This window comes from Onychostoma macrolepis, chromosome 22 (assembly GCF_012432095.1).
Source record: "Onychostoma macrolepis isolate SWU-2019 chromosome 22, ASM1243209v1, whole genome shotgun sequence".
NCBI lineage: Eukaryota > Metazoa > Chordata > Actinopteri > Cypriniformes > Cyprinidae > Onychostoma > Onychostoma macrolepis.
Window position 1 is genome coordinate 20,186,010 of NC_081176.1, and position 12,646 is coordinate 20,198,655.

At 35.9% G+C, this 12,646-nt stretch overlaps 1 protein-coding gene across 8 annotated transcripts in view; it reads left to right on the forward strand.

Annotated features, from left to right (window-relative positions):
* Window positions 1–8,517, forward strand: part of fgf22 (fibroblast growth factor 22) — a 38,062-nt gene extending 29,545 nt beyond the window's left edge. For all 8 annotated transcript variants that reach the window (XM_058760109.1, XM_058760107.1, XM_058760111.1 and 5 more), the window contains 2 exons: window positions 3,990–4,093; window positions 6,041–8,517. In XM_058760109.1, the coding sequence (XP_058616092.1) occupies window positions 3,990–4,093; window positions 6,041–6,235 (299 nt within the window). In that variant the 3' untranslated portion in view covers window positions 6,236–8,517. The remainder of the gene's footprint in view (window positions 1–3,989; window positions 4,094–6,040) is intronic.
* Window positions 8,518–12,646: the final 4,129 nt, after the last annotated feature.

A 12,646-nucleotide genomic window follows, 5' to 3' on the forward strand; every position in this document is an offset into this window, starting at 1 on the left:
AAGTTACATGTGAGATGGGAAGAATGGGTAGTCTACACTTGACTAAGTCTGTAGAAATGAGGATTTTGCTTGTAATGGTTCAAGCAGCTTATTGCCAGTTCCGGCCAAAACATGTCAATGGTCAAGAGAGTTTGCCGAAGATGTGATGAAAACAAACTCGATGCAGTTTCTCGGAAATTATTTTCACCTATCAAACTCATTGGCATCCCTAATAATTCATTCACCTAATCACCTAATTTGGTGTTCCTGGTCAAAAATGTTCACTCAAAAACTGAGGTCAGATCAATGAGGACTACAATCAGTCAGTTCTAAAAAGAAATACAAAACTTGTGCTAACTGAATAAAATCAAGTTGATTTTAAAAAATGAATACGATATTTATGAATAGTATAGCATAGAGATTTACAATCAGTTTTTTTGTAGACTGGTCCTTTTTGACCAGGAACACCAAAAATGTAACATGGTGGGGACAAAGATTATACTTTTTTTTCCCCACAGGTTTTCACTTGCCTTGTGTGAGCAACGTTTTAGTCCAATGTGATAACATAAACTAGCCTTTTTGGGGAAAAGAAAATCTTCTCGTTGTTAAAATGACTGGAATATTTAAAAAATACTACCAACAAAAAGCATAATGGTGTATATTCAAAATCCATTCACATTACTCCACTGTACTGTAGGTCCATGTGTTGAATCACGACAAAGAACCATCTCAAATGGCTTAAATGGTTGCACTGCAAAGTATTTTACTGTCTTCAAAGTTTTAGATTGTGTTGGAAAATTTTTTCATGAAAAATTTAATTCCTTGAGCACTCCAGAGACCATGGGCTTAAGACACAATAGAGGACATTTTCAAAAGGGAATAAAGATTAATAAAGGTCCAACTGGCCTTTATAGTTGTTTGGTCATGCGTCAAGAACTTGAATAATTTCACCTAGATAAATCCGCACCAACTACCCTTCGGATTTTCTCAACTGAGTTCAAATAATGGTAAAGAATGAATCATTTATATGAAAATTAGATGACAAATGATGGTACAATGGGATTTTTTTCTTTTTCTTTTTTAGAAAGATAAGGTTTTAGCATATTAAATAAAGCACTAAAACCAGTTCTTTATTAAGGAGGTCTTCCTGACTTTCACAGCTGAATTGGACTTGACTCACTCCTTTGAGCAGCTAATAATGAAAATTTGAAGTAACAGCACTTACTTCAGACACCGGTGTTTTTCATTTGACTGGACCGTTCCTCATAAACTCAATGTGAGCTCCAATCATCTGGGAGACTGACTGGATGTCTTATGAGCTGTTTGCACGCGTCCGTCACCAAAGCTACCATGTTTGTAAACATGGCAAGTAAATAACATATTGGCCTTCAAAGGACAGACATTATAGAATGAGGTCACAGCTGTATACCCGAGCGAACTATCAGCACGTCTTCATGATGAAGGGTGAAGAAAGACATTGCTTAATTTACATTTGTACTCTTACAAGAAAAGATTTCGTGTCACTTTCTGTTGCCTGTCAGGTGTTAAATTTTAATATATTGTTTTAGTCTTTTTTGTTACTTTTACTGCATTTTCTACATTGCAATACATTTAAATTACATTTATGCATTTTACAGATGCTTTTTACAATATATTTATTGAATACTTTGTTAGGTTGATTTGAGTAAATGCATCTGCCAAACGCATAAATGTAATGTAAATGTAAATACATATAACAAAAAAACATTTAAATAAATAAATAAAATGACAAAAAAAATAATATTTCAGAAATGAGATGGCAAACATTGGAGGACTGTTGTTTTCTTTTTGCTTTTAGAGTTAACCACAAAATACATATGAACAATAATGAATGATAGAAGTTTGTTATATAGTGACATTAAATTGCTGCAGTATTTTCTGTTTTATGAGTTACAGTGATTTAATTTTCTATTCTGTTTTCCAAGTTTTTCTGATAGAACACAGTATTTTTTATCATAATAAAACATGTGTATTTCAACGAGTACATTCATCCCAGGAAGTGTCACAGAGTTGCAGACGATAATTAGTCTATGAGTTTAAACTGGAAGAAATGGCTGTCGAGAAATAGTTACACCTGCTCAAACCTGACAGCGAGGGTTTACTCAGTCATAGCTGAAAAGCTTTAGCCAGAATCCCAAACCCAAGTTCTTCGGTCTGCCACCTGCAACACGTGTTCAACAGCCTTCCTGTGTTTTTTTTTGTGTTCATTTCCCAACTGGCGCTAGGTCAACATCTCATTCAGCACCTCGATGTGTTACAGTGTTTACAGTCCTTGTCCAAAGCCAACAGCTGATTTGTCTGCGCCGTTTCCCCTTGCAGTATTATAGAGAGGCACCCAGCTGACAGCAAATGGTTTGCAGCGTTTTGTCTTTTTTTCTTTTAAGCTGCTTTTTATGAGCCTTAAAACTCATGGATACTCTCAACAGATAACATCAGACAATATGAAGTATGTGATGTAATGGAGAGGAATGCTCTCAAAAAGCAATCAAAATTTTTTTCACAGGACAGTCTCAGGTCATCTCCAAAACAATCTGCTCTATTGTCAAGACAATGGTCCAGCCTCCATTTTAGAGCAAAAACAGCAATAGAAGAACCTAGCATGATGGACATCCAAACATAATCAATCTGAAACCAAACTGCCAGATCATTAGAAAATTTTTTTTTTTTTGTATTATTATTATTATTATTATTTTTGATAGAGTCGAATAGGTGAAATGCATTTTTGACACTTTACTATTGATTTCATTGATTCGTTCTTGGTATATTCCAGAACATGGAACTCTCCTGACTTAATTAAGTGTTGGGAAACGGTACAAAAAAACATAAATCGCAAGATTTTTTCTTGTAGGCAACACAGTTTCACAAAACTTTCTTACCATTTTTGTGGTTAAGTGTTAGGAGTAAAGTTTAATACAAATCTCATGAATTACATTGTACGAATGTGTACGAAATTCCACATTTGTAAAATAGCTGTTTTCTTGAGAGATTTGGTTGAAAATATCATTCTTGTGTACAACCACCAGAAAACAAGGTCACCATTGTTTCACGCATTGATCAGCATGAAAATGACAAAGCCAAATTTTTATTTTAGCTAGAACACCTAGAATCAATTTTTCAGTAAATAAAATATGTAAACAAAAATGAAAGGTAGTAAGGACATCGTTAAAATAGTCCATGTGACATTAGTGGCTCAACTGTAATTTTATAAAACAAGAATACTTTTTGAGCTCAAAGAAATAAAATAAAAAATTAAATAAATTATTCAACAATTTCTTCACTTCCTTGTCAGTCTTCAACGCTTGTACATGAGAGTATCACGATGTATGCGTCTGCATTCCTCTTGTTGTAAACAAGGCGCTGCACATGTATGTTCTACATCAGAACGCCGGCTCCTACGTCAACAGCACCACACGCATGTGTCATGCTACTCTCCTGAACATGCATCGAAAGAGAAAAAAATTGATGAATAAAGTTATTTTTGTTATTTTTCTTTGTGCAAATAAGCTCTCGGATTTCATCAGAAATATCTTAATTTGTGTTCTGAAGATGAACAAAGGTCTTACAGGTTTGGAACGACATGAGGGAGTAATAAATGACAAAATTTTCATTTTTGGGTGAACTATCCCTTTAAGTAATGCATTGCTTGTATTCGTAACTTTAAAGTTGTATCCCCAACATTGTCCATAATATCAATGCAGCATATTGTCATTTTCTACACTTTCCTTCATTATGCCATAAGTGCCACATGTCTGGAAATCTAGGTTGTTCTTGGTGGATTCACAAAGAGCATCATTCAAACTGGCCTACTGTAGTGTGTCCTGTTTTTTTTCTTGTCCTGGGACACAAAAAAAAAAAAACATCCCTTGAGCATATGGATGCCTGGTTTTCTAATCAGCAATGATAGACTGGCTTTTGATGGAGAAACTCACCCTTTCTAAACCAGACTTCTGTTCCTTTTTTCCCCTCCTCAGGTCTGATGGAAATCCGATCTGTCAGTGTGGGAGTTGTCGCCATCAAATCTGTCAGCACCGGCCTGTACTTAGCTATGTCCAAAAAGGGAACGCTCTTCGGATCGGTAGGTACACCACAATGTTTCAGCATCTTATAATATTAATATTTTGCAAATTAATGAAACAAATATGTGTAAATCTGGGTCATCCAATAACTATCCTGGAACTAACTTTTGGTCTTTAACCAGAACGTCCCAAATCTTTGGACACTTTTTTGAAGTTAGTGCGTGCCACTAGACAGTTGTTTGTGGCTTGTTTAATGAAGACGCCCCATTGCATGGTGCGCTTTAACTGCTCTCTGAGAAATCTCACCCTGGCAATCTGTCACCCAGCCATGATAAGATGGCTTACAGATGGCTATATCTGTCCTCCGATCCCCAGAGTAAACATGGCCAACCTTGGGAATCACTCGAGGCGTAAGCACCCTTCTTTTCTTACCCTTTTGAATGATTATTAGTCGCATTCACTCATTCCGCAGTGATCTTATCAGACTGTAGGCTAAAGCTGCCTTGACCAGGACTCTTAAATTTTATTGTCATCATCCTTTTTGTCCCTTTTCAAGTTAATAGCTTTATCCAGCTGTGGCAGAGTGGCAGAGCTCTCTTGGCTTCGTCAGGCAGCTTTTTGAGCCCATGCGAGACGGTGACGGTTGATTTACAATGACAGGCTGGTAGAGATAAATACAAATGCGTAAGGGGTACACAATAGGATGTTTGGAACATAACTCACTCCCAGATTTCTGATTCTGTTTTTCACCACATGGTTCAGTGAGCCGAAACACCGAAAGGAAAACCACATATTTGGACTTAGTGATACATATGTAATTATTTAAGAAAATTGCCACTGTAAAAACAAAATAGCTGACATCTAATCTGATTATTGGGGGCTTAAAGCTCAAAATCTGCTGTTTAAAAAAAAAAAGGACATTTCTGTGTCATCTTGTGTAGCCAGACTTTTGCCTTTTGGAAATAAACTTTGCAGCTTACCCTTAGATTTTAAAATATATTTGAATAAACTTAAGTCATTAAAAAAAAAAAAATGCATTTCAATAACACTATTATATTTTTGGTGAAAGCAAAATGCATTTAAGATTGGGAATGTATTTTCTTGACATTTGAGGTACATTTGGCAATATTTTTGTCATTTGAAGGTGTAGATGAACTATATTTTCACCTTGATATATTTTATATATTTCCATTAAGTTGCACTGTTTACAACATATATTTAGCATATGTGACCCTGGACCACAAAACCAGTCTTAAGTGTCAATTTTCCGAAATTGAGATTTATACATCATCTGAAAGTTGTCCAAATTAAGTTCTTAGCAATACATATTACTATTCAAAAATTAAGTTTTGATATATTTACAGTTGGAAATTTACAAAATATCTTTATGGAATATGATCTTTACTTAATGTCCTAATGATTTTTGGCATAAAAGAAAAATCAATAATTTTGACCCATACAATGTATTTTTGGCTGGTGTTGTAGTCCAGAGTCACACATATTTTGGCCAGAGAAATGCATACGTATATATTTTTGTCAAATCTACAACTTAAAAAGGATGTCTTGTTTACTTGCTACTAAAAATGTTAGAAAATACAGCTATTTTCAAGTCAATCAGAGTGGATCTGGTCATTTGAGTCCGCTCTTTGCAGTTGTTTTTTGTTTTTTTTAAATCATCATATTATCAGTAAACGGACTCTTAATGTTGCTAACAAAATTACTGATGAATTTGTTTTTGAATTTTGGAAGCATATACGAAGTGTCATGTCAACTATAATGTTATCATCAATTACTTCTGATGCCATTTTTGTTATCTAGATGAAAACTGAATTTAAATGAATGTATTTGACAATGAAATACTGACTAAAATTAAAGAATATTTCTGTCAAAAGACAAGTATGTAAAAAGAACACTGCATGTACTAAACTACTGAAAACGTTTTGGTGTTGACAACAACACAGTTCGAGTAGTGATTCAAGCTGCGCTCTTCATTTGACTCGTTGCAGGTCAGATACAGCCCCAGCTGCAAGTTCAAAGAGCGCATCGAAGAGAACGGCTATAACACCTACGCTTCCCTGCGCTGGAAGCACAGGGGGAGGCAGATGTTCGTGTCGCTGAATGGCCGAGGGAAACCCCGCAGAGGCCACAAAGCTAGACGGAGACACCCATCTACTCATTTCCTCCCTATGCTGGCCACATAGCTGGACTCTTCCTCATGAGCAATGCTATGCCATCTACATTTGATGGGGACTTATTAAATGTTATTAAGTTCTGGTTTCTGTTTTTTTTTTTTTTTTTCCTGAGTACTGTCGCACAGTACATTAACTTATTACTCTGTCTTCTGGCTCAGCTTAAGACCCAGTACAGTTTAAAGCAAGGGTGTTAATATGATGTATATACAGGTTACATATTAATGTTATTGTTGAGTTAACTAGGCATTTACTGCATCTATCTGTTATCTTATTATGGCAGATTTCTGACTGACATCACCAACCTTTGTAAAAAACATACTGTACATACAATTCACTGCAGTTTCCATCTGAAATGAACACTAGTGGTAGTAAAACGGTGACACCCTTTTATTCCTTTTCACACAAATTATGATTATGAGGCATTTTGTCCATTATAAAAGACTGTGCTTTTCTCATCTTAAGACAAAGAAACTCTCAAAACAACTTTTACCACACTGTATGATTTATAAGCTCACATTTTAATGTTTGCATCGCATTACCAGCTCTACCATTCAAAAGTTTGGCTTTAGTATTTTTTTACTTTATTTTAAAATAAATTAATACTTTTATTTGGCAAGGACACATGGTCAAATTGGTCAAAGGTGACAGTGAAGACATTTATAAGAAAATATTTCCATTTTAAATTAGTCCTGTTCTTTTATTGTTAATCAAAGAATCCTGAAATAAATGTATCATGGTTTTTATAAAAATATTAAGCAGCACAACTGTTTTCAACATTTATAATAATGAGAAATGTTTTTGGAGCACAACATCTGCATATTAAAATGATTTCTGAAGGGTCATGTGAAAATTCAACTTTGAATTCAGCAATAAATTACATTTAAAAAAAAACTAAAATAGAAAACAGTTCCTTTAAACGGTAATGGCTGTCAATATTACTGTTTTACAGTATTTTTGATCAAATAAATTCAGCCTTGGTGAGCATAAGACATGAAAAAATCGTATAAACTGCAGTGTGTATGTTCAAATATGTAAAACACGACACTCAACAGATGACCTCAAAGTGTAGAATAGAAACAAGTTAAAATGTCGTGGTTGTTACGGTGTAGTTTTAATCTCACACTTATTTGATTTGGGATTTGTTTCATTTCGCAGTCAATAGAGAATTAAACTTTTAGTGCCATTCACCTGACATTTCATTTCCGACTTGTCTGTAGGAACCGGTTGTGGCTAGAAGGGACACCGCTAACACCGGAAGCTAACAATAAATTTCATTTTCGGTAACACTTTAGAATAGGGAACACTTATTCACTATTAACTATGACTTTTCCCTCAATAAATTCCTAATTTGCTGCTTATTAATAGTTAGTGTGGTAGTTGTTAAGTTTAGGTATTGGGTAGGATTAGGGATGTAGAATAAGGCATTAATATGTGCTTAATTACTACTAATAAATGGCTAATATTCTAGTAATATGCATGCTAATAAGCAACTAGTTAAGAGACCCTAAAATAAAGTGTTACCTAATTTTCTACCTATTAGATTGTGTTTTATTAACGTCTCATCTACCCCAACTCTAAACCTACCCCTTACAATAATGCAAAAACAGTAAATATTGTTGTACATTGTGACAAAAATTATGCTATATTGATGTGTGCATGCCCAGTAGATGAATCTGTATAAAATCTAGCCTTAACCATAGGAACCAGTGAATTGCATCACATTCGTTTGTTCTGGTGAAAACAAAATGCACCATTTCATTTGGAAACTGCAGTGATACACGTAAAAACAAATGCAATATCATTTTGAAAAACTGCCACCATTGACTTTTTTTTTTTTTTTCATGAGACTGGGCTGGACATCACAGTTGGTGACTGGTAATTTTCAAAAGCAACTATAGAAAATGGTTGTTTGAAAACAAACTGTTGCATCTTGAAATAACTTGGCAGCTACAGTATCAGTATGAAAGCCATTTAAGTACAGAAAGAATTGTGACTTTCGCCAATTAATTTCTTGTAATTGGAATGGTGTAACAACAAGATTCTCACATATTACCCTGCCAACATGCACTGTAAAGACCAATAATGCAAAATAGAAGAACATATAACATCACAGATAGACAAAAAGTCAGGCAAATGCAAATAGATTAAGTACTCAGATCAACTTTTAGCATAACAGACTTCCCGTAACGCTCTGAAAAGGTGTTTTATACCCATGTGTTCTTACTGTCACATTAACATGTTTTCTTTTCACAACTTGTCATAAAATAGAACATTTAATATATTTCAACCTTTTGAACTCAGCTGTTCGGTTGTGATGTTATTGTCTATGTTTTGTCCTTTGCAACCACAGTCTGCTCCATGTATCGGTGAGAATCTGGCTCCCTCCACGTGCCACCGACCACAACTGCATGTTCTGCCTACTAATGATCAGCATCACCTGCTGAGTGGTTAGCCGTGGCAAAAAGTCCAAAGATGCTGTCCAAAAAGGCGGAATTCTAGACGCGCTAATGGAAGCTTCATCTGTTTGAGTCAAAACAGGGGTCTGCTTTCACCTGTTGCTGGCAGTCGCTAAAAAGCTCCGGAGACTTCTATGCCCATCTCGCCTGTTAGTCAAAAAGTAAAAGGATTTTATTCACTGTGTGAAATGTTGGTTGACATTTTGTGTAGTTATATGTGTTTGAACAAGGCGATGAAACTAATGGGGTATGCTGAAGTATGTGCGTATATATAATATTACAAGAGTGCTGTGGTTTATTAGCCTCATTGATTCTCATCTTATTTGCAGGTTTAATGACAACGAAAATTCTTAATGCTACTACTTTTGACATAATGATCCAACAAAACTTCATGATATGGTCACACTTGGGCTGCAAAGCTTGGAAGACTGTAGAAAAGCTCTATTCAGAAGGAAAATCACACAAAATAGAAGGCCAAGGCATCTAAAAGGGTTTTTAGCCTGATACTAATTGCACAAAGAACATTTATTCTCTGGTTCTTATATATATTCAGAAACCAATACGCTGATCAAGAACCTACAGTAGGGCAACTCTAGAGTCTTAAACAGCCACTAATGGTTCTTGATATGAGAATTCTTTGTTGGACCTAAAATGTAAAAATAAAAGGACAATTAACTGTCACACTAGAGGAACCTTTAGGAGAACATGTAAGAATCCGCTTGAAAGTCCTTCAAAACTCAAATATCCCATTTTGTGCTCAAGGAACTTCAAAATATAGTTCAAGTACCTCAAAACATTTCCCTCATGATGGGATTCCTGGATGAACCCTTGATGTCTTCAAAAGTCTTGGAGGAAGGTATGGGTTCCTACATGATCTTCCAAAACTGCCCTTTATTTTAAGCCCTGCAGATACATTTTAAGAACATGCTTTAAAAAAAATAGGATTCACTTTAAGATACCATTTAGTATTAATGTATACAAGAGCAAAGCTGAATAGAGACACCAGCCTATTATTATGCAGAAACACTATATTCTCTTTTAATCTATACTCTTCATTGTCTAAAGAGTAAAAGCACTTTAGGTTTTCTTTTTTTCTCTCTCTCCCCATGCTACAGGCCAGGAATTCAGGCTGTAGAGCAGAGTGTCTGTTTATGCCATTTTTTTTTTTTTTTTTTTGCTTGAAAGACACAGAAAGAAACATAAAGAGGAGCCTGTAATTATCATTGTTGGTCTACTGTCCTGTCAGTTCGCTCGCCAGAGAGACCGGAGTGATCTTTTGGCAGCACTAGGACGAAAGATCAAAGCTGTGGACCTTTGATCAATGCTAAAACAGCCCGCAAAACGTCTCTGTGGAAAATCAGGATGGAATGCCTGAGAAAATAGAGGACAAGACCCTGGAAAGCTTGGTGAAGACATCTTCTGTCTTCTTCCATTTTTAGACAGTGGTGGCAGTTTGATTGTTCAGATTTCAAAGACAGTGAGCTTCCCTGTATTACATTTTATATATACACTATATTAATAATAAAATATTGTAAAATATTAATATATTATGGTATTATTATAAAGTATCTCCAAAAAAAAGAAGCTTCTACCAGACAGTCGCAGAGGGACCATGTTAACCAACCCCTTGGGCCAAGCTTCACCAATATATGTTGTTTTGTCAACACTCTACCCATCTGCCACCAATTATTTATTCAAATTGCACCATTACAGTCTTGTACAACTGTGATAAACAGCCGTATTTTCGTTCTCTCCTCTTTTCTTGCTCTCCTCTTCTCTTTCTTGATGTTTTTTCCATCTGTTCCATTTATAATCGACCTAAAGGCCAAAAAAAATATCTGCAGGATCAACATTTGCAACTAATAACCATTGAACCTGTTCAGTGTTTTCAATGTAAATCAAGTTCGCCTCACGAACAGCTCGCTGATTTAGAGACAGGAATGAACAGAATCTAAATTCTCCTCAATTTGTTGGGGCAACTCTCAGGGTTGCTTTGAAATCGATCCAGTTTCGTAGGCAATTTGATATTTCTTTCCTGCAATTGATTTCGTCCATCCTCTACTTACTTTGAGGCCAATATGCTCATTAAATATAGCATGATGGCTTTTTCAAGTGTGTCAAAGAGCCTGGCGTTACAGCATTGCATCTGTCTGAGACAGTTTAGGATGGCAGTTAAAATGAGTTGTTGCATGACTCTCAGGCTGAAAAAAACACGACTTTCAGAACCCCCTCGTCCTTTTCCTCTTGCGGTCGCTCTCTTTCTCTCAGCCTTGGCAGTCACGACAAGATTCATCACAGCGTCGATTGTCATCACGTCAAGGATTAGTGTGTGTTGTCTGAAGCGACTGACGCACATGAATCTTGGAGTGGTGCGAGCGCCTCGTGGCCCTCATGAACCCCGCCATGCCACGGTCGCGGTATGTGCCGCCACCACAAAGTCTCCACAGACTTCTGCACCATTTTGGCATTCCCAGAATGCCTGCGGGCAAGCCAAATGCTGGCGAGTGGGTTGAACAGGCTGCCATGAGGAGGGGTTGCTGTCCATTGTTATAGGTTTTGGACAGTTGAAGCAGGCCTTATATTGGCTGCCATCCCAGTCAGCATCATAAAGTTGTCTTTGGCTTTTGGGGGACTGGAAAAGGCGTAAGATGAGTTGGGGATCAAACAGTATTCATTTTCACATAATTTTTTGTTTTAGTCAGCTTTAGTCACGAAAATATCCTTTAAATTTAGTCAATATTTTGCCATGTCATATTCATTCATTTTAGCCAATTTTACTCTGATTTCAGTCGACAAGAATAATATTTAGTAAAAATCAACTAACCAAATATTGACATTTTACATATTAATTTAAACTTGTCTCACGTTTCACTTGTGAAAACCTGAGCTATTAATGATTAGCTTACAATATACATTACTGTAATTCCTTTTGCTTTATTGTCCATGTTTTAGCACGTTATTACAGAAAGAGCATATTCACGACGGGACTTACACAGTCTGACTAGCGCGTAACTTAATTCAGGTTCACTTATGCATTCACGTCATTTTATTCATATATAAGTTTATGTTTACTATTGTTCATTCACTGATCGGCTTCACTTTACGCAACTCAAGTGGGTCAATTAAAAACATTGTTAATATATTGCTGTGTTATCTTTCTTGGCATGTTTTCGTCAACAGTAACTGACGTGCTAAAATAATAATGGGGAAATAATAATGAAAACCGCCTCGTTAACGAATGTCTGTAACTCCCTTGACAGGATTAAAACTGGCGGGAATCCTCAATCATGCCAAATCTCTGCCATTTGTCTGTGTATGAGAGGTTCTTAGTTTAGATATTCTGTCTTCTGTCACCATCTGGACTGTGATATTTCTTAACAGCAAGTTGTATTTTCCCTCGCAAATGTTTAAAGTTAGGTTTTCATCAGTTTCTTTTCCTCCAATCAAACACATTTGGTAAAATAAGCTTGTCTAGCATTGACCAGGCCATTTATTTTGGATACTTTCCATTGGGTTAGTATGAGACACACTGAGAGCATTAGCCAATCAGGTTTCAGCTTAATATGTCTGCCGTTATTTTTTTCTGACAGTGAAGATCACTTGATACTGATGGCTGTATCCGATGCACATACTGGTTCCGTCTGGTTTGTCTGAGCCTGTTAATTTCCAGATATATTATTGATTGGACTAATAGCATTTCAAAATGAGTCATATCGAGCAGACAGGGGTGTGTGCACATGCTGTCAGATATATAGTAGAGCCTTTGGCTTCGGAACAGATTAGAACATAGTTTGATCCGGGCTGGTCTGCACGTCTATCAAGGAATCATATTAAAATGTGGATATTTATGTAACCAGAATCATAACTATCCAAATAAATTTAAATAAAGGAAAGGAAAGAAATCAATACAAGAAGAAAAGAAAAGGTTATTTGCAACCTAAAGTTTATTTTCAGAAGCAGTTTA